At 44.7% G+C, this 23,382-nt stretch overlaps 1 protein-coding gene across 1 annotated transcript in view; it reads right to left on the bottom strand.

Annotated features, from left to right (window-relative positions):
* LOC122922734 (plakophilin-1-like) overlaps nucleotides 1-23,382 on the bottom strand; it is a gene marked incomplete at its 3' end in the record, with an annotated part of 159,743 nt that overhangs the window by 91,647 nt on the left and 44,714 nt on the right. The window contains exon 2 of the mRNA XM_044273435.1: nucleotides 10,090-10,193. Coding sequence (XP_044129370.1) covers nucleotides 10,090-10,193 — 104 coding nt within the window. The remainder of the gene's footprint in view (nucleotides 1-10,089; nucleotides 10,194-23,382) is intronic.

Genomic DNA, 23,382 nt, shown 5'->3' with positions numbered 1-23,382 from the left:
GTCTTATTCTATCGAATAATCCCATGATTTCCTGGTTATTTTTTCTTAGGGAATTTTTCCTTTTTGTTATAATGAAGGATACGTTTTTTAGAGTAGTCGTGAAAGAGGTCATCCCATTCTTTCAAGTTGTCACTATCTCCTAGGTCACCATTAAGTGCCTTAGTAATTTTCAGACCTTTTGGTACAGTATCATGTCTGAGGTAGTTTTCCAGGGAGGCTTCCTCCCAAAGATCCCTCATTTCTTTAATCAACAGTCTCTCCAGTTGTTTAACACAATGTATTGCTTCTGTAATCACATCATGTGGGGGGTCGTCTTCTATGTTCCGGTCTTTGTGAGGATTGAAAAAGGTCTGTACCAGTTGAATCCTTAGTCTCCGGTCACCCCATAATTCAGTCATGGTTAAGTGATCCAAAGGTATTTGTTTTTATATATAGTTTAGTGTGAATAAATTATATTGTAATTTAATATTTATAGTGATTTATAAATTTCCTTTATTATCTATTGTCAAGTGATTTATTGGGGAATAGTCAAGAGATGTTGTGGGTTTGCTGCAGGGTGTGCGCACAGCACAGTTATATGCATATGCATATCCCTCATATATGCATCAACCACCTCTTACCCATAAATGTATCTAAATCTGTGCAGGTCATTATTCTGATTTATAATTAAATCAGACCTTGATGATATTTTAAATCCAACGGTCACAGCAGCAGACCGTGGCAGGGATCCTAGATGCGATTCTCTGACGGATACCAAGTGCTGAGTGTGTTTGAGAGCGCGGGTGGGCTTGTATACATTCTACAATATTATATTCATTGGTGGCCAGTGCGGCCTCCCCCCCCCCCCCTTCCCAGTTAAAATCACGTTCTGAATCCCCCATCATTGGTGGCCAGTGCAGCCTCACATCTTCCCCCCCCCCTCCCCGTTAAAATCACGTTCCGAATCCCCCATCATTGGTGGCCAGGACGGCCTCACATCTCCCCTCCCTTGTTAAAATCACGTTCCGAATCCCCCATCATTGGTGGCCAGTGCGGCCTCACATCTCCCCCCCCCTCAGTTAAAATCACACTCCCCCATCATTGGTGGCAGTGGAGAGTTCCTATCGCAGTCCCATGGTTGCCATGGTTACCGAATGGAGCCCCAGCGATTAAACTGGGACTCCGATAGGAACTCTCCACTGCCACCAATGATGGGGGAACGTGATTTTAACTAGGGGGGGGGGATGTGAGGCCGCACTGGCCACCAATGATGGGGGATTCGGAACGTGTTTTTAACTAAGGGGGGGGGGGGGGGGGTGAGGCCGCACTGGCCACCAATGATGGGGGATTTGGAACATGATTTTAATTAGGGGGGGGGAGGGGAGGCCACACTGGCCACCAATGAATGTAATACAGGGAAGGGAGGGGGGTTCAGCACCTGATCTCTTACAGGGGGCAGGGGGCAGTGATGCAGTTCGTAGGATATTCTAACTTGAAGCGTCCCCATCACTATTGGAACGCCTCTGTGTTAGAATATACTGTCGTATATGAGTTTCACGATCTAACTCAAATCCGATGGTATATTCTAACATAGAGGCATTCCCATGGTCATGGGGACGCTTCAAGTTAAATAATACCATCGGATTGGAGAAAACTCTGATCCTATGGTATATTAACTCCTGACTTTACATTGAAAGTAGAGTTGAGCGAACACCTGGATGTTCGGGTTCGAGAAGTTCGGCCGAACTTCCCGAAAATGTTCGGGTTCGGGATCCGAACCCGATCTGAACTTCAGTCCCGAACCCGAACCCCATTGAAGTCAATGGGGACCCGAACTTTCCGGCACTAAAACGGCTGTAAAACAGCCCAGGAAAGGGCTAGAGGGCTGCAAAAGGCAGCAACATGTAGGTAAATCCCCTGCAAACAAATGTGGATAGGGAAATGAATTAAAATAAATATTAAATAAATAAAAATTAACCAAAATCAATTGGAGAGAGGTCCCATAGCAGAGAATCTGGCTTCCCGTCACCCACCACTGGAACAGTCCATTCTCAGATATTTAGGCCCCGGCACCCAGGCAGAGGAGAGAGGTCCCGTAACAGAGGATCTGGCTTCATGTCAGCAGAGAATCAGTCTTCATGTCATAGCAGAGAATCAGGCTTCACGTCACCCACCACTGCAACAGTCCATTTTCATAAATTTAGGCCCAGCACCCAGGCAGAGGAGAGAGGTCCCGTAACAGACAATCTGGCTTCATGTCAGCAGAGAATTAGTCTGCATGTCATAGCAGAGAATCAGGCTTCACGTCAGCCACCAATGCAACAGTCCATTGTCAGATATTTAGGCCCAGCACCCAGGCAGAGGAGAGAGGTCCCGTAACAGAGGATCTGGCTTCATGTCAGCAGAGAATCAGTCTTCATATCATAGCAGAGAATCAGGCTTCACGTCACCCACCACTGCAACAGTCCATTTTCATAAATTTAGGCCCAGCACCCAGGCAGAGGAGAGAGGTCCCGTAACAGACAATCTGGCTTCATGTCAGCAGAGAATTAGTCTGCATGTCATAGCAGAGAATCAGGCTTCACGTCAGCCACCAATGCAACAGTCCATTTTCATAAATTTAGGCCCAGCACCCAGGCAGAGGAGAGAGGTCCCGTAACAGAGGATCTGGCTTCATGTCAGCAGAGAATCAGTCTGCATGTCATAGCAGAGAATCAGCCTTCATGTCATAGCAGAGAATCAGGCTTCACGTCACCCACCACTGTAAGAGTCCATTTTCATAAATTTAGGCCCAGCACCCAGGCAGAGGAGAGAGGTCCCGTAACAGACAATCTGGCTTCATGTCAGCAGAGAATCAGTCTTCATGTCATAGCAGAGAATCAGGCTTCACGTCACCCACCACTGTAAGAGTCCATTTTCATAAATTTAGGCCCAGCACCCAGGCAGAGGAGAGAGGTCCCGTAACAGACAATCTGGCTTCATGTCAGCAGAGAATCAGTCTTCATGTCATAGCAGAGAATCAGGCTTTTCGTCACCCACCACTGCAACAGTCCATTTTCATAAATTTAGGCCCAGCACCCAGGCAGAGGAGAGAGGTCCCGTAACAGACAATCTGGCTTCATGTCAGCAGAGAATTAGTCTGCATGTCATAGCAGAGAATCAGGCTTCACGTCAGCCACCAATGCAACAGTCCATTGTCAGATATTTAGGCCCAGCACCTAGGCAGAGGAGAGAGGTCCCGTAACAGAGGATTTGGCTTCATGTCAGCAGAGAATCAGTCTTCATATCATAGCAGAGAATCAGGCTTCATGTCACCCACCACTGCAACAGTCCATTTTCATAAATTTAGGCCCAGCACCCAGGCAGAGGAGAGAGGTCCCGTAACAGACAATCTGGCTTCATGTCAGCAGAGAATTAGTCTGCATGTCATAGCAGAGAATCAGGCTTCACGTCAGCCACCAATGCAACAGTCCATTGTCAGATATTTAGGCCCAGCACCCAGGCAGAGGAGAGAGGTCCCGTAACAGAGGATCTGGCTTCATGTCAGCAGAGAATCAGGCTTCACGTCACCCAACATTGGAACAGTCCATTGGCATATATTTAGGCTCTGGCACCCAGACAGAGGAGAGGTTCATTCAACTTTGGGTAGCCTCGCAATATAATGGTAAAATGAAAATAAAAATAGGATTGAATGAGGAAGTGCCCTGGAGTCCAATAATATATGGTTAAGGGGAGGTAGTTAATGTCTAATCTGGACAAGGGACGGACAGGTCCTGTGGGATCCATGCCTGGTTAATTTTTATGAACGTCAGCTTGTCCACATTGGCTGTAGACAGGCGGCTGCGTTTGTCTGTAATGACGCCCCCTGCCGTGCTGAATACACGTTCAGACAAAACGCTGGCCGCCGGGCAGGCCAGCACCTCCAAGGCATAAAAGGCTAGCTCTGGCCACGTGGACAATTTAGAGACCCAGAAGTTGAATGGGGCTGAACCATCAGTCAGTACGTGGAGGGGTGTGCACATGTACTGTTCCACCATGTTAGTGAAATGTTGCCTCCTGCTAACACGTTGCGTATCAGGTGGTGGTGCAGTTAGCTGTGGTGTGTTGACAAAAGTTTTCCACATCTCTGCCATGCAAACCCTGCCCTCAGATGAGCTGGCCGTGACACAGCTGCCTTGGCGACCTCTTGCTCCTCCTCTGCCTTGGCCTAGGGCTTCCACTTGTTCCCCTGTGACATTTGGGAATGCTCTCAGTAGCGCGTCTACCAACGTGCGCTTGTACTCGCGCATCTTCCTATCACGCTCCAGTGCAGGAAGTAAGGTGGGCACATTGTCTTTGTAGCGTGGATCCAGCAGGGTGGCAACCCAGTAGTCCGCACAGGTTAAAATGTGGGCAACTCTGATGTCGTTACGCAGGCACTGCAGCATGTAGTCGCTCATGTGTGCCAGGCTGCCCAGGGGTAAGGACAAGCTGTCCTCTGTGGGAGGCGTATCGTCATCGTCCTGCCTTTCCCCCCAGCCACGCACCAGTGATGGACCCGAGCTGCGTTGGGTGCTGTGACCATGCTTCATCCTCATCCTCCTCCACCTCCTCCTCATCCTCGTCCTCCTCGTCCTCCAGTAGTGGGCCCTGGCTGGCCACATTTGTACCTGGCCTCTGCTGTTGCCAAAAACCTCCCTCTGAGTCACTTCGAAGAGACTGGTCTGAAAGTGCTAAAAATGACCCCTCTTCCTCCTCTTCCTCCTCCTCCTGGGCCACCTCCTCTTCCATCATCGCCCTAAGTGTTTTCTCAAGGAGACATAGAAGTGGTATTGTAACGCTGATAACGGCGTCATCGCCACAGGCCATGTTGGTGGAGTACTCGAAACAGCGCAACAGGGCACACAGGTCTCGCATGGAGGCCCAGTCATTGTTGGTGAAGTGGTGCTGTTCTGTAGTGCGACTGACCCGTGCGTGCTGCAGCTGAAACTCCACTATGGCCTGCTGCTGCTCGCACAGTCTGTCCAGCATGTGCAAAGTGGAGTTCCACCTGGTGGGCACGTCGCATATGAGGCGGTGAGCGGGAAGGCCGAAGTTACGCTGTAGCGCAGACAGGCGAGCAGCAGAAGGATGTGAATGCCGGAAGCGCGAACAGACGGCCCGCACTTTATGCAGCAGCTCTGACATGTCGGGGTAGTTGTGAATGAACTTCTGCACCACCAAATTCAGCACATGCGCCAAGCAAGGGATGTGCGTCAAATTGGCTAGTCCCAGAGCTGCAACGAGATTTCGCCCATTATCACACACCACCAGGCCGGGCTTGAGGCTCACCGGCAGCAACCACTCGTCGGTCTGTTGTTCTATACCCCGCCACAACTCCTGTGCGGTGTGGGGCCTGTCCCCCAAACATATGAGTTTCAGAATGGCCTGCTGACGTTTACCCCGGGCTATGCTGAAGTTGGTGGTGAAGGTGTGTGACTGACTGGATGAGCAGGTGGAAGAAGAGGAGGAGGAAGCCGAGAAGGAGGAGGTGGCAACAGGAGGCAAAGAATGTTGCCCTGCGATCCTTGGCGGCGGAAGGACGTGCGCCAAACAGCTCCCCGCCTGGGGCCCAGCTGCCACTACATTTACCCAGTGTGCAGTTAGGGAGATATAGCGTCCCTGGCCGTGCTTACTGGTCCACGTATCTGTGGTTAGGTGGACCTTGCTACAGATGGCGTTGCGCAGTGCACATTTGATTTTATCGGATGCTTGGTTGTGCAGGGAAGGCACGGCTCTCTTGGAGAAGTAGTGGCGGCTGGGAACAACATACTGTGGGACAGCAAGCGACATGAGCTGTTTGAAGCTGTCTGTGTCCACCAGCCTAAATGACAGCATTTCATAGGCCAGTAGTTTAGAAATGCTGGCATTCAGGGCAATGGATCGAGGGTGGCTAGGTGGGAATTTACGCTTTCTCTCAAATGTTTGTGAGATGGAGAGCTGAACGCTGCCGTGTGACATGGTTGAGACGCTTGGTGACGGAGGTGGTGGTGGTGGTGTTGGTGGTACATCCCCTGTTTGCTGGGCGGCAGGTGCCAACGTTCCTCCAGAGGCGGAGGAAGAGGCCGAGGCGGCAGCAGCAGAAGAGGCCGAGGCGGCAGCAGCAGAAGAGGTAGCAGGGGGAGCCTGAGTGACTTCCTTGGTTTTAAGGTGTTTACTCCACTGCAGTTCATGCTTTGCATGCAGGTGCCTGGTCATGTAGGTTGTGCTCAGGTTCAGAACGTTAATGACTCGCTTCAGGCTCTGATGGCACAGCGTGCAAACCACTCGGGTCTTGTCGTCAGCACATTGTTTGAAGAAGTGCCATGCCAGGGAACTCCTTGAAGCTGCCTTTGGGGTGCTCGGTCCCAGATGGCGGCGGTCAGTAGCAGTCGGAGTCTCTTGGCGGCGGGTGTTCTGCTTTTGCCCACTGCTCCCTCTTTTGCTACGCTGTTGGCTCGGTCTCACCACTGCCTCTTCCTCCGAACTGTGAAAGTCAGTGGCACGACCTTCATTCCATGTGGGGTCTAGGACCTCATCGTCCCCTGCATCGTCTTCCACCCAGTCTTGATCCCTGACCTCCTGTTCAGTCTGCACACTGCAGAAAGACGCAGCAGTTGGCACCTGTGTTTCGTCATCATCAGAGACATGCTGAGGTGGTATTCCCATGTCCTCATCATCAGGAAACATAAGTGGTTGTGCGTCAGTGCAGTCTATGTCTTCCACCGCTGGGGAAGGGCTAGGTGGATGCCCTTGGGAAACCCTGCCAGCAGAGTCTTCAAACAGCATAAGAGACTGCTGCATAACTTGAGGCTCAGACAGTTTCCCTGATATGCATGGGGGTGATGTGACAGACTGATGGGGTTGGTTTTCAGGCGCCATCTGTGCGCTTTCTGCAGAAGACTGGGTGGGAGATAATGTGAACGTGCTGGATCCACTGTCGGCCACCCAATTGACTAATGCCTGTACCTGCTCAGGCCTTACCATCCTTAGAACGGCATTGGGACCCACCATATATCGCTGTAAATTCTGGCGGCTACTGGGACCTGAGGTAGTTGGTACACTAGGACGTGTGGATGTGACAGAACGGCCACGTCCTCTCCCAGCACCAGAGGGTCCACTAACACCACCACGACCATGTCCACGTCCCCGTCCCTTACTAGATGTTTTCCTCTTTGTTATGGTTCACCACAACAACAAAAATATTATTTGGCCCAATGTATTGTATTCAAATTCAGCTGAATATAAATTTGAGGCCTAGTATTTAGGCGCTGGGTGACCGGTATGGATTTACTGACAGAATTAGACTTGGAAATGCACAGTAGCGTGTGTGTGAAGTTATTCTGAATGACCCTATGTGCACCTTGAATATTATATACCCTTTTAGGAATAGATTTCAAATAGCTCTAATATAGCAGAAACCACTAAATTATGAAATTGCTAAATTGGGAATTGTATTTCAACCCAGAACAAAAAATTTGCTTTGACGGACACTAAATAACTTTCCCAGCCACAACAGTACAGCGGTAACGAGAGATTTAGCGGGATATAAATTTGAGGCCTAGTATTTAGGCGCTGGGTGACCGGTATGGATTTAGTGACAGAATTAGACTGGGATATGGCCAGATGCACTTGGTGTGACAGCTTGACCAACCACACTACTGAGGGTTAAATGCACTTGGTGACGGGCGCAGCTTGCCCCTGATGTAGTATATGGCCAAAAAATGAACAGACTATTGCTGGTTAAATGCACTTGGTGTGACAGCTTCACCCTGATGTAGGCTTTAGCCAAAAAACAACCACACCATTGAGGGTTAAATGCACTTGGTCGCAGCAAGGGCTGGCGCACCACAAGACACAAAATGGCCGCCGATCACCCCAGAAAAAAGTGACTGACAAACGGTCTGGGCAGCCTAAAAACAGTGAGCAATTGAATTTCAGCTGCTCAATGATGCACAGCTGCAGATCGATCGATTAATCAAGTCCTTTGGAGAAGTCAATCTGCCTAATCTCGCCCTACTGTCGCAGCCGCAACCTCTCCCTACGCTAATCAGAGCAGAGTGACGGGCGGCGCTCTGTGACTCCAGCTTAAATAGAGGCTGGGTCACATGGTGCTCTGGCCAATCACAGCCATGCCAATAGTAGGCATGGCTGTGACGTCCTCTTGGGGCAAGTAGTATGACGCTTGTTGATTGGCTGCCAAGAAAGCGCCACAAACGCGCCAAGAAAGCGACGAACACCGAACCCGAACCCGGACTTTTACGAAAATGTCCGGGTTCGGGTCCGTGTCACGGACACCCCAAAATTCGGTACGAACCCGAACTATACAGTTCGAGTTCGCTCATCCCTAATTGAAAGTCAATGGGGGACGGATCCGTTTGCAGTTGCACTATATTGTGTCAACGTCAAACGGATCCGTCCACATTGACTAGCATTGTAAGTCAGGACAGATCCGTTTAGCTCCGCACGGCCAGGCGGACACCTAAACAACTTTTTTCTTCATGTCTGTGAATCCTCCAAAAATCAAGAAAGACCCACGGACGAAAAAACGGTCACGGATCACGGACCAACGGAACCCCGTTTTTGCGGACCGTGAAAAAATGCTGTTGTGTGCATGAGGCCATATTCTGCATTTTTCACGCAGCCCTGGCCCCATAGAAGTGAATGGGGCTTCAGTGAATAACTTGCTTCCAGATAGGCCTCATGCACATGACCGCTGTTTGGGTCCCCATCCGAGCCACAGTTTTAGCGACTTGGATGCGGACCCACTCACTTCAATGGGGCCGCAAAAGATGCGTACAGCATTCTGTGTGCTGTCCCCATCTGTTGATCCATTACGTGGTCCACAAAAAAATATAACCTGTCCTATTCTTGTCAGTTTTGCGGACAATTATAGGCAGTTGTATCAGTGGCTGTCTGTGCCGTTCAGCAACATGCAGAACGCACACAGACGCCCTCCGTGTTTGGCGGATCTGCAATTTGCAGACCGCAAAACACACAACGGTCATGTGCATGAAGCCATACAATACGTTTTTCACTGATGGTTGTTAATAGATGTTGTTTGCAAACCAAATATAGAAGCAAGATACAAAAAAATATTTAAAATTTCTTTGGGTTGGTTAAATATAGCATTTTATTACATTTTATCAATAACATTTTTAGGGTCCATTCACACATCCGCATGAATGGGTCTACATCCATTCCGCATCCTCACTTCCGTTCTGCGGTTCCACAAAAGTGCAAAATGCAGAATGCATCTGGTCGGTGTCCGTGTTTTGCGGATCCACAATTTGTGGACCGTAAACATTTGCGTACGTGTGAATGGACCCTTAAAGCTATTGTAATAAATTTTGATATTGATAACATATCCTTAGGACAGGTCATCAATATCAGATACACGGGGATCTTACTCCTGAGTCCCGACAACCCCGACGATCAGCTGTTTGGTCACATTGGTCACTGGTCACTAAGTGCAGTTTAGGCTATTTTCACACTTGCGGCAGTGTGATCCGGCGGGCAGTTACGTCGGCATGCGCAGACCGGAAGGGCGGATCCGGCATTCCGGTATTTTGAATACATTGAATACATTCCTATGGGGAAAAATGCCGGATCCGGCATTCCGGCAAGTCTTCAGTTTTTTTCACCGGAGATAAAACCGTAGCATGCTATGGTTTTATCTTTTGCCCGATCAGTTAAAATGACTGAACTGAAGACATCCTAATGCATCCTGAACGGATTACTCTCCATTCAGAATGCATGGGGATATGCCTGATCAGTTCTTTTCCGGTATAGAGCCCCTGTGACGGAACTCTATGCCGGAAAAGAAAAACGCTAATGTGAAAGTACCCGTAGTCTTATTTAAGTGAACTTGACTGAGCTGCAATACCAAGCACAACCACTATCCAATGGATGGTGCTGTGCTTGGTAAACTGCGAGGAGGCTGTGGTGCTCACTATTGTGTCACATCCTTTTCAAACAGCTGATCGGCGGGGGTGCCAGGAGTCGGTCCCCCACCAATCATATAACGATGACCTATCCTGAGGATAGGCTATCAGTATCAAAAACATGGACAACCACTTTAGGGAAGAATTTATAATTTTCAAACAAATTTACCTGATAACCCCATGTGGTACCGCTCTGGTATTTTGCATAATGACCGCCTGTACTGTTGCGATTAATGTTGTAAGAATCTTCCAGGGTTTCATACATTGAACCAGCTAAAAAGAAGACAAACAATTTCAACATCATTTAATGTTAATAATGACACAATAAGGTAAGGTTCTGGTCACATCTATGTTGTGGTTTCCGTTAATAATGGAAAACAGAGAGGCCCACATTTACTAAAGTGAGCACACCTAGATTTTGGCATAAATTGTGCCAGAAAGTTATACAGTTTGGCGCATCTAGGTTTAGAGAATGTTTCTGCACCTAGTCCAGTAGGAGCAGGGCTTAGTGGAAAGAGGAGTGTCTTCGCCGGAAATCAGATGCAACTTTTGTGCTAAAATTTTGCCACAATTCTGGTGTTAAATTCTGTCTTAAAGTAGGCCTATCATAGTTGGTATAAAGTTAAACAGTATTAAGTAAAAGTGCCTAGCACTGCATCTAGCGTCAGATATATATAGAAGCCTTTAGATATTTACACTATCTAAAGGCTTAGTAAATCTGCTCCACTGTCATTTCAGCTACGCTGCATTAGATTCCACAAAATGAAATGTGGACATCAAGTTCTGTTGTTTTAATGGGAAGAATAATGCTAGTCTTCATGTTAAATCTGATGGCATCTGCAGGTTCAGAGCCTGAGATCTGTTGCATGCCAAGAAATGGAGAGGAAGATGTGCATGTGCTTCTCTCTATTCATGACTTATGAAAATAGTGAGTCCAATTGCAGTGAATGGAGAGTCATACATGCATGGTCTCTTCTCCATTCCTAGCGGTGCAATGGGGACCCATGCTTGAGACAGAAGCAGGTCTAAGAAGTGTTACCCGGACTAATTGGACATTTATGGCATATCTAGCATATATGGCATCTCGACGGCAATGTTTACAGAACCAATTGAGCATTATCCATAGCTGTAAAGGGAAACTTACCCAACTTCTCTAGCAAGCTTAAAGAGGACCTTTCACCGATCCTGACATTGTGAACTAAGTATACAGACATGGAGAACGGCGCCCAGGGATCTCAGAACCCCTTTAAGCCACCCTTTTCCCAAACTTTTGGTTTTAACCATGAGTTCATGCTGGGTCATACAGACTATCCATTGATCTTCCACTGAAGATGGTGGGGGGGGGGGGGGGGGGCTGGGAGGAAGTAGATAATTATTTGACTGCAAGACTTTTACTAACCTGCTTTCTGTAGCTTGTAGTAAGCCATGCAGAAAGGTTTAGAGGTCCTAAACATTGATGGTCAGTTTGCAGTGTTCGCCAGCGAACACATGCGGGCTGCCATCTTTAGTAAGGTAGACTCACCTGTCCGGCAATGCACAGGTAAGCCCTTACCTGTGCCTGTGCCGGGAGCTGGTCTGAAATCAAATGCAGTCACTGGGAGCAGGCAGTTCCGAGAACAGCCGCCGGGGGCCTTCATCGGGCTGATATCGGAACTGCCTGCTCCCGGTGACTGCATTTGATTTCAGACCCGCTCCCGACACAGGTAAGGGCTTACCTGTGCATTGCCGGATGGGTCTACCTTACTAAAGATGGCAGCCCGCATGTGTTTGCTGGTGAACACTGCGAACTGACCATCACTGGTCCTAAACTCCTTCCAGACACAGCCATTTTCCACTTCCTGACAAATTATGCAAATCGGAAATGTGTCACTTTAATAGCTTTGGAACACGTTTACTTATCCAAGCAGTTGTAAAACTTTTTTCGTGAAATATCGTATTTCATGTTATTTGTAAATTTGGGTCTATATCTTTTATCTTTACTTATTTAAAAATACAAAATTTACTAAAATATTTGGAAAAATCAGCATTATATATTTGAATTTCTCTGCATACGACAGATACTGATAACTTCACAAAATAGTTATTCATTAATATTCAATATGTCTACTTTATGTTAGCATAATTTTGCAAATTTCATTTTATTTTTTTAGGTTGGTAAAAGGCTTAGAATTTTAGAAGCAATTTTTAAAACTTTCAAGAATATTTACATAACCGACTTTTTTAAAGCATCAGTTAAGTGAAGTGACGTAATAGAAACGACTCATAAATTATCCCATTTTAAAAGCTAACCCCTCAAATTATTCAAAACTGGTTTTAAGACTGTTAACCATAGGTCTCCCACAGAAATTAAAGCAAAATTTCATTTTTTTGCAGAACTTATTATAATCAGTTTTCTTTCCTATAATAAAGAAAGCGTTAACAGTAAAACAAACTCAAACAATTAAATATTGATTATCCTGAGGCTGCAATTTACAGTGTTTGTAAACTGCTATATGGGCACACCGTAGGGCTCAGAATGCAAGGAGCGCCATTTGGCTTTTAGAAGATTTTGGTGAAATGGTTTTCAGGCACCATGTCGCATTTGAAGAGACACTGGGGTACCCACACAATGAAACCACTCAAAAATGTACCCCCATTTTGGAAACTACACCCCTCAAGGAATGTTCAAGGGGTGCATTTTATCCCATAAGTGTTTTCCAGAAATTAATATGTAGTGGATGTATATATATTTTTTTTTCTACAGATATGCCATTTCAGTGCCTAATATGTTGTGCCTAATTTGTTCCACTGTGAAAGGTCAGCTCTCCAATTATTATACTGTGTTTCCTGATTGTAGAAACACCCTACATGTGGCCCTAAACTATTGTCTAGAAATACAACAAGGCTATGAAGTGAAAAATTAGGGGCTTGATCACTACCTCTTGAAAATGAAGAAAGGTTTCTGTCAGTCCCTCAAGTGGAAAAAACATAAGCATTAGACAGTGTCATCTAGACAATGTGCATGGCCAGCTTTTTGTACCACACCTTTGTTTTCCGCATGACACTGTACTGCTTCAGAAGTTGATCTAAAAGATCAACCCACCCTATGTTCGTATTGTAGTCCAGGATGCAGTCTAGCTTGCAGGTATTGATAGTGGTACCTCTTACAGGGGCAGGGGGGCTGCTGTTACTGTGAACTGTGGTCAGTACATAGACATCCCTCTTGTTCTTGTTTTCAAGCAAGAACATGTTCTCATTGAATGCAAATGAAAGTATAGACTGGCACTCAGATATAGGAAAAAAGGTGGTAAAAGGTGATAAAAACAATGGTAATTTGACCATGTAGGAGTCAGTGCAAGGTGTGCAGTGGGTGTTGTCAGCTCTGTAGTAAATTGCATAGGCTGAGCTGGGTAGGATTAAATTATGCTACTATGAGGAGTAGCTGAGTGTGAATGGATACAATGTAGATGTTAATTGTAAAAACACAGGGTATGACTTGGTTAACCACTCCTGGCTACTTTGTTGCGGTATCTTAATTTTGCCAAAGGCTCTTCCCGGTGGGTTTATTCAGCAGACAATACACAATATGGTGAACAGTACTTCAGTCTATGAATGAAAGGTATTAGCCGGTGGTGGATATGAATGGACAAAATAAACAGACCTCGTTAAAAAATGCGATAATGATAACATGCCAGTATCGGGTGGCATCCCACCCGATATGGAAGTACTGGCCTCTGTTTCCTTACTCGATGTCTGCTCTTTATCTTGTTGGTAGCCGGTCTTTTTTCTTTGCAAATCTGTAGCTGATGCTGGATTAGATGTTCACGTGTATTCTGCCAGGTCGGGCGGGCCATCCTCTGGTCGGCGTCCCACGTGTATGGCGCTGGATGCGCGCCGGTATTGCGCGGGCTTCTGGCGTTCACAGTCGAGTGAGTATTCCAGGGAGATCTTTTGTTGCTGGAAGTGCTTCCAAAGCAATATTAGATTTTTGTCTATGTGCAGATTTCCCAAACGCGTTTCAAAGTCTTCAACTGACTTCTTCCTCAGTGGTAATCTGTCCAGATCTCCACGGATTTTTTATAGCAGCACCCGACACCTTCCAAGATCCGGAGTGGATTTTGCTCAAAGTGCGTATTTTTTCATATATATTATTTTATATTATAATGGATTACATAGTATAGTATTGGTGTCGAGGTGGGCTTGTGATATCACTTTAATTCAGAGTGCCTTGGTGTTGCGTTTTTTTGGGATTCATATTATGATTGACATATGGTGGTCCCGCAACACATATACGTAGTTCAATCCAGAAAATAGTGTTGGTATCATATGGAAAATTGGGCATAGAAAAATAAATAAAAATCAAAGTTAAAAAAATATTAGAAAATATATAATTAAAATAAAAAATATTTATATTTTTTATAAAAACGTCACGAAAGTGTATGTAGTAATATATTGATTGATGTATTCATAGAGGTCATGTGTGTTTGAAGTGGTGAGGAAATATGTTGATTTCCCACTTTTATGACTTTTTTTCTGTTCAAAGTGCGTTAGTGTAGCGTATTTTTTTTGCTTTTTTTGGAGATTCATATTTTTTGTTATTGAATAACCTAAGAGGGTAAGAGGGTCCCGTAACGTGCATTTTGCTAGGACATATTTCGTCCAGAATGTAGGGCATGGTATTGGTCTCATATGGATTGATATATTTGTGTGTGAGATGGCGGAATTATAAATCAGTCGAGAGTTTGTGCCATAAGGTGTTCTCCCAATGTGTGAAATAAAGGTTTTATATGATACACCGATGTGGGGGTAGGGTTAATGAGGAGGGTGTCCCCTCGTTTGTATTGGATAATGGTGGAGAGATATCAACTATTTTTCTATTCATGGACAGGCAATCACTCAATAGGATAATGGAATTTGATGATGGAGAGTCATGCTTGCAGGTGAGTGGGGGTGGGGGCCCAAGTTCGAGGGGGGGGGAGAGGTGCTGTAATCCATTATAATATTTAAAAAAAAATGAAAAAAATGAAAAAAACACTCACTTTGAGCAAAATCCACCCCGGATTTTGGAAGGTGTCGGGTGCTACTATAAAAAATCCCGGGATATCTGGACAGATTACCACTGAGGAAGAAGTCAATTGAAGACGCCACCCGATACTGGCCTGGTATCATTATCCCATTTTTTACTACACGAGGTCTGTTTGTTTTGTCCATTTATATCCACCACCGGCTAGAACCTTTCATTCATAAACTGAAGTACTGTTCACCATATTGTGTATTGTCTGCTGAATAAACCCACCGGGACGAGCCTCTGGCAAACATAAGATACCGCAACAAAGTAGCCAGGAGTTATTAACCAACAAACAGTCTTACCCTGTGTTTTTACAATTAACTGTCATCTACATTGTATCCATTCAAACTCAGCTACTCCTCATGGTGGCATAATTTAAAGGGAACCTGTCACTTGGATTTTGGGTATAGAGCTGAGGACATGGGTTGCTAGATGGCCGCTAGCACATCCACAATACCTAGTCCCCATAGCTCTGTGTGCTTTTATTGTGTAAAAAAAAACAATTTGATACATATGCAGATGAGTCCTGCCCCTGACTCATCTCGCATACAGGACTCATCTCAGGTTAATTTGCATATGTATTACAATAAAAGCACACAGAGCTATGGGGACTGGGTATTGCGGATTTGCTAGCGGCCATCTAGCAACCCATGTCCTCAACTCTATACACAAAATCCCAGTGACAGGTTCCCTTTAATCCTACCCAGCTCAACCTTTGCCACTTACTACAGAGCTGACACCACCCACACAGGGTCACCCTGTTTTTGTTTTTTACTCTTGTTTTTACTATTTTTTATTATATAATACATTATATAATACAATTTTATTGTGGTTTTCACTGCACACCTTGCACTGACTCCTACATGGTCAAATTACCATTGTTTTACCACCTTTTAGCATTAATAAACTCCTGCTTTTTTATAGAGTGCCAGTCTATACTTTCATTTGCATTCTATTCCTTTTGAATGGGTGAGTCAGACCAGACCTAGAGCACCTCTCATATTGCAACACTAGGTGAGCCACCTCTTCCCCTCAGCCTTATGTTTTCATTGAGGAGAGACTTGCTGTTGCCCTTCCTGAGTGGTCGCCCGAGCAGGGATCTATGGAGGCCTCTCAGATTTTTGCGCACTGTGATGCAAGTTAAAGTACCACTGGACTTTTGGGACTTACATTTTTTTTATGTTGGTGTAGAGGTTTTCCAGCAGTGGGTGCATTAAGTCCCAGACTATTTTCCCAATAACTCCTAGGGCAGATAGGAGGGAGGTATTCTGGGGGTTAAATCCAGATGTCCATCCCTTCATAAATCCAATACATATGGGTGTACTCAGAGGTACTCTCGCACTTCTTATACATTTTATATTTCTGGTCACATAACTGTATGAGGGCTTATTTTTTGCCGGACAGGTTGTACTAATTATGGCATAAAATGTAGTGGGAAGCTGCAAAAGAATTCCAAATGGGGTGGAATTGGAAAAAACACAATTCCTCCACCATTTTATGTGTTTTGTTCACACAGAGTTTTGTTTACGGCAAAACTGACCCATGCCTTTCATTCTCTGGATCTTTAGGCCTGTGGTTTGGCCATTATGGAACCTCTGCAGATGTCTAGATAAAGGTGTTATCTCATTTGTATTCAAGACACTGAAATGTTTGGATATCCTCCTCCTGAGTTCTTGAATCGTCTTCCCTATATATAGCATGTTGCACTCACCAAACCTGTGCTCCTGCAGTTAATGTACTCTCTGATCTTATATACCTTTCCATCTACTGGGTTGACAAATTCTTTCTTAGGGGTCATGTACTTACAGAAACTGCATGCTCCACATGGGTATGAGCCTGTTGTTTTGAGCCAGGTTTCTTTCTTTCTGAAGCATCTTTGGAAGTGACTTTTATGTAGGATGGAAGAGTTGCTACAAAGGGTCTGATCACCACATCTATGTACGTACTTATGTGATGCCTTCACATAAGTTATCGTTTCCAGAAACAATTGGTCTACCAGGTAAGGGGTCTCGCTTTTTGTGCACCTTGGGCAGGGCATAGAAGGTAGCCAGTGTAGAGCAGGGATTGAACAGGATTTTATACTCCTCTTTAGAGATCAAGTTACCGTCTTTTGCCTTTTTTTAGAAGAGTCTCAAGCTCTTTTTTGAACTTGTCTGTGGGGTTGGACTCTAGTTTTTTGTATGTTTTCTCGTCCTTCAGGAGTCTTTTCACCATATCGATATAATATTCTTGTTTCAATAAAACAATATTCCCTCCTTTATCAGAGGGTTTCACCACCACATCCTCCCTTTCCATAAGGTCAGTCAGGGCTGACTTCTCTTGTGAGCTTAGGTTGTTGCCCACTTAACTCATTTTGGTTTTAATTGTCTCAAGATCTTTTGTGACCAAATTCACAAAAGTTTCTACACTTGCGTACCCTGAAAAGGGAGGTGTATACTTAGATTTAGGATATAAATCTGTGAATGGTGCTTGAGATGTTTGACTCTCTCCCCTACTTTCTCTGGATAGTTCTTCTAATACCACTAAAGCTTCACGTTCTCTTTTATCTGGGTCATGTCTTTCTTTTTCTTTAAATTCTTTATGTAACGCCAGTTTTCTGGCGAATAGATTAACATCTTTGACCCAGGTAAAACTGTTGAAGCCTGGTGTGGGTGTAAATGAGAGTCCTTTGTTTAGAAGGGATACATGCTTGGGTTCTAACTCTATTCCAGCTAAAGTAATGATCTGCATACTGGTGATCCCATCTATATTCTCTGTTGTTGGTTGTACCCCCATTTGTCTCTGTCTCTCAATTGGACACCTGGCACTAAAAAAGAGGGAGTTATTGTGGGGATCCCCTGTGTCACATTCTGTGAAGTGGCCCCTTGTATTCCATGTCCCAAGGATGGCACAAACATAGTAGATGTAGAGTGTGGAATAGGTTGTACATTGATTCCTTGTATGGTGGGCATTGGATTTGCCTTTAGGTGACCCTGCCATTGGCGACTCTGATTGGGTCCTTTATTACCCGCTTGATTTTGCAGGTAACTTCTCTGTTGGTACGCCCCTCTATAATATTTGTTCGTCTTTTTTCCCCCTATTTTGGGGTATTTTCCACCTCCCTCAGATTCCGAATTGTCGGTTTCTGAGATTTCAGAAGTACTGATCAAAGAGATTACTCAGATAAGGAAGGGGGTACTGTTGTTCTTATTGTTGTAAATATGGCCAGTGTCAAAATCTCTCTTATCCCTCTGGTATTTTTAGTGTTTCCTTTCCTTGATCTCTGTTTGTAAATTCTCTATATTTTTTTTGCAGCCTGCTTTCCAGTGTGCCAAACTCTGATTAAGGAAGATCTGAATGTCAGCTATCTCTTTCTCGAGTTGTAAAGCTAGTTTGGTAAGTAGCTTTTTCTCATATTCGCATATATATGCTGGCATGCGTAACGAGTTGTCTGTTATCAAATCCTCCCACCCCTTAATAAATTCTGTATCCTCTTGGTGCGCATTAGGGGTAATGTGGATGCGCATTCCTCTATATACAATTTTCTGCTGAATATACGTCTCTAGACTCGTGATCTCCCATAGGGATCTGACATATCTTTTATAGGTCTTATTTATTTCCTTAACTGCTTGAGAGATGTCCAAGCTATTTAGTGAGAGGTTGTCACTAGAGAATACGATGTTCGCCTCTGAAAGAAATTGCTGACTGTTCAGATGATTAGAGAGGAAGCCTGCCATGCCCTTCTATCATGGATCAGTGTTTACAGGTGCCAAGGTAATCTGGGATTGTTTTTGGGACGTCCTAGATCAATGTTTTGGATATTTGTTGCGGCATATATAAAGACCCAGTAAGAGTTGGGCTTTTTAGCCCTATTTAATCATACAACCAACATACTTGTAGGTCTTTCAGGAGGTGACCACGCTATATATATTAATGTGTGAGGTTCAAAGGTCTCTAGGACCTTAGCGTGGCTCTATATACCTCTCTGACTAGTCTATTATAAAACTTCAATTTTATTGATTGCTCTTTTAAAATATTTCGAACTCTTAACATAAAGCAATTAAAATTCCTCAGAGTTGGAGAGGTGGGAATATGTGTTTTCACATTTTAATTGTATTGATTCATCCTATACACTGACTACAGCGGGGTGCCTGATGGTCTCTCAGGTTGTTCCCCTTTTATTTTCCTTTTCGATTTGGTTCTACCTATACATCAGCTGTATATTTAGCTGTGTAGTATCTTCCCCTTTGGGATCCCGACCTCTCCAAATCCGAACTAAAAGCTAAGCCTGCATCCCTACATGTTTCACTGTATGCTCAGCGTCTTCAGGGGATGGCGTGCAGGTTGTGGCATGTGGGGGTGGACCCTAGGCTTTAAGCCCTTGGTTTCTGTAGGCGGCGGGGTAACACCACCCAATCAGCGCTTGAATATTTTGTGAGTGACACCTCTCTCGGTAAATCAGTATGATTACCGCCGGCGCCCTCTAGTGACGTAACTTGTCTGGTACTGGCGATGTTCCGTCGCTCCCCTGTGACGTCTCTCTGCTCAATCTCTAACTTCCTGTGGTGACATCCGGCTCTTAATGATGACATCATCGCATCTCTGCATTGCGCCTGCGTCGGGACTTAGAATTATTTGGGTGCTTGTCTGCATACGCCACCTATGTCGGTGATTGCTCCGATTCTCGCTTTCAATTCGCTTGCATCCCCACTTAGAGAATTCTTGTGTGTCTTGTGTCAATCTTAGTGCATATTATATATCTACTCAGGCTATGTACCATAAAGCCTGACCTTCAGTGCTAATACTGTGTCTGTCAAAACGCAATATATGTGTTGTATTTTTTTTATTTTATTTATTTTAGTTTATTTTTTTTATTTTTTGTGTGGTCACCTCCTGAAAGACCTACAAGTATGTTGGTTGTATGCATGACTTTTTGATCACATTTTATTACTTTTTGGGGGTAAGAGAAGCAATGAAAAAAAATTGTAAATCGACCATTTTTTTTTTTTTTTTTTTTTTAAGGTTTTATTGAATAAATCAATACAATACAAAAATAGAGCAAAAGAGAAGTAAACAAAACTCCTCTACTCTTATATATAAGAAAACGGAATACAGGTCTGTCAAATATCAAATATACAGTAAGTATGATAAGCTAGCATCCAAGGGGTTAATCGGTATAGAATATCCCATGGGAATATGGAAAGTACACTTCAGAAAAAGCACATTTAAGAACCAGGTGGCAATTATTGATCTAAAATTTCTGTAAAATACCTTAGGTCTTAATGATACGTTCCATCTGAGACGGTCCCGAGCGGGAGCAGCAACACCGTCTGAGCAACTCAACGTCCAACAATCCAAGAAGGGTTAGGAGATAAGCGGGTGGGGATATAAATGGGGTAGGCCCTAGATGCTGTATATCTAAGGATAATGTTGATAGTGCTAATCTCTGTCTAATAGCCCCTGAAGGAAATCCATTGACTCCAGTTCTTTAGAAACTTATGATGAGATCTCAGTTCCCATGAGGATAACTCCTCTAATCTGTAAATTTGATCTATTTTCTGATACCAATGATCCAAAGAAGGAACTTCGGAGGACAACCATAGTGTAGGGATCAGCAATTTTGCAGCATTCACTAGATGTTTGAAAAGAAGTAGGTTAGGGGGGGAGGGGTTACGAGGATAAAGATTCAGGAGGGCAACTTCCGGAGACGGCATAATATTGGAATTGCAAATCTTGTTACTGATTTGAAAAACCTTTTCCCACCATTTAAGTAGGATTGGGCAGGTCCACCATATGTGGATAAAAGCGCCCCTTTCTTTTGAGCATCTCCAACATGTGTCAGATGCTGTAACTGAATATAAGCATGTCTTGTCGGGGGTTTTATACCATCTTGTAATGATTTTATAGTTATTCTCCTGAATCCTGACACACCTTGAAGATTTGTGTGAAGAGTTATATATGATGCCGATATCCTCCGGTGAGAGACTTATATTTAGGTCTTTTTCCCAAAGTCTTATGAAAGCAGGCGTTAGTGCTTCAGGAGGAGTTCTCAGCTTGTTGTACCATTGTGAGATCAGTTTATGTGGGGTGGAGTCACGAGAGATAATATGTTCAAGCCAGGTAATAGGGCGTAACAATATGTGAAAATGTACGTTTTGAGACATGTATGCCCTTAAAAAATGGAGCCCATTAAAACTTGAGAGAGGGCTTTTTAGGAGATCACAAATCTCTTTTATGGAGAGTAGTTTGCCTTCTTTGTATAAATCTATCAGTTTAAGATTAGACTGAGTAATTTCAGTGGGAAGGCTGCTCTGTAAGGCCTGGGGGGCTAGGTGAAAAATATCCTCTATTTTGAGGACAGGAGATGGGAGTGGGGAGCTTAAGGACGATTTTTGTAAGGTGTACCACGCATTCAGAGTGGCTTTCATAACTGGAGTAATATTAGGATGGGGGGGCAGTGAAGACATGCGTCCCAGTAGAGCCGCTCTGAACGGAAGTTCCAACAAGGACTCTTCCATTGGGACCCAAGATTTCTGCTTGGGGGCCGTTAACCAGTCTACTACTCTGGTGAGTAAAATAGCTCTGCCATAGAGTTCAGGGTCTGGTAAAGCTATTCCTCCCCTCTCGGATAAGACAAAGATTTGTATGACGTTCTGGCCTTTTTCTTGTTCCATATAAAGGAACGAAACATGGACTTGAGTTTAGAGTAATATGTGGAAGGAATGGGGATTGGTAAGGTTTGTTGGAGGTAGGTAAGTTTAGGGATGATGAGTGACATTAATATGTTTTTCCTCCCGAACCACAAGAGTATAGGTATATCAAGAGAAGTTAAATCTTCCTCCAATTTATTTTGGAGAGGGATATAGTTCAGGTTAAAGAGTTGATTGGGATCTGTACTCATTTTGATGCCTAGATAGGTTAGATAAGGAGAGGACCAGTTAAATGGTGAACACGCTTCTAGCTGACTTTTCAAAGACTTTTTAAGTCCTGTGGATATTATTAGTGATTTATTGTGATTCACCTTAAAATTGGAAAGTGATCCATATGTTTCAAAATGGTCATAAATTTTCGGGAGAGCCATTTCGGGGTTACTTATTATTAAAAGCAAGTCGTCCGCGAATGCGGCTACTTTGTGCTGTTGGTCTCCTAAATTTATTCCCAATATGTCAACATCCATCCGAATAGTCTGTAGAAGAGGTTCTAAGGCAAGAACAAACAGGAGGGGAGATAGAGGGCAGCCTTGCCGGGTGCCATTACTAATTCTAAAAGAATTTGACAGGGTATCGTTGACCCTTACTGAAGCTGAGGCATGTTGATACATTGCTTTTATTGCTGCTATGCAGGGGAGGGGGAAATTACGAGATTGCAGCGCCGCATACATGAAGGACCAGTTGACTCTGTCAAATGCCTTCTCAGCATCTGTGCTGAGAAGGACCAAAAGGTAGGCCTTTCCTCTTGACATAATGTATAATGTTGAGGATACGAGCCGTGTTATCTTTCCCTTCTCTTTTTTTCACAAAACCTACTTGGTCTCTGTGGATTAATGAGGGGAGAAGTTTTGATAATCTGTTTGCGAGCATCTTAGCTAGAAGTTTTAAATCGATATTGAGAAGAGAGATGGGCCTATAGTTGGGACAAAGAGAATGATCTTTACCTTCCTTGGGTATTAAGGTGATGTGAGCTTTGGTCATGTCTGTCGATAATGGTATACCCCGCAGGGCGCTATTGTATACTGGTATAAGATATGGGATTAGTACTTCATGAAAAGACAAGTAGTAGGGTATGGGGAACCCATCCGGGCCTGGGCATTTCCCTTTGGGGGAGTTTTTAATGGCTTGTAGGAGTTCATCTGAAGAAAATGGGGAAGCTAAGTGAGCTTTATCCTGTTCCGAGAGAGAGGAGAGGGCCAAACCACTAAAATATGAAGTAAGAGATGGCGGGACCACTGTATCATCGGAGGAAGATTGCATTGGATTAATATCAGTGGCGTTGCGAGGGGGGTGCGGGGGGTGCGGGCCGCACCGGGTGACACCAGTCTGATGGGGTGTCACCCGCCGGCCGCTGGAGTTTTCCTTAACTAACTAACTTTAGGCAGGGCCGGCGCTTCCATAGAGGCGGGGGGGGGGGCTCTCTCCCTCCCCCTGTGCTGCTGCTGCCGCTGCCTCCGCTGCCTCCGCTATCATAGAGGTCGGGTGCCGGCTATTTCATTCCGGCACCCGCCTCCTGTATTTGTATTAACATTGAGTGCGCCCCCCCCCCCCCTTCACAGTATAATAAACATTGGTGGCGCAGTGGGAAGTGCCAATGAGGGTTAAAAAAATAAATAAAAAATGAACTCACCTCCTCCAGTTGATCGCATAGCTGCCGGTCTCCTGTTCTATCTTCAGGACCTGTGGTGACATCACTGAATCACATGGTCCATTACCATGGTGATGG

This window comes from Bufo gargarizans, unplaced genomic scaffold (genome assembly GCF_014858855.1).
Source record: "Bufo gargarizans isolate SCDJY-AF-19 unplaced genomic scaffold, ASM1485885v1 fragScaff_scaffold_680_pilon:::fragment_2:::debris, whole genome shotgun sequence".
Taxonomy (NCBI): domain Eukaryota; kingdom Metazoa; phylum Chordata; class Amphibia; order Anura; family Bufonidae; genus Bufo; species Bufo gargarizans.
Note: the sequence above shows the minus strand (reverse complement) of the source record. Positions and strands in the feature narration are given on the sequence as shown.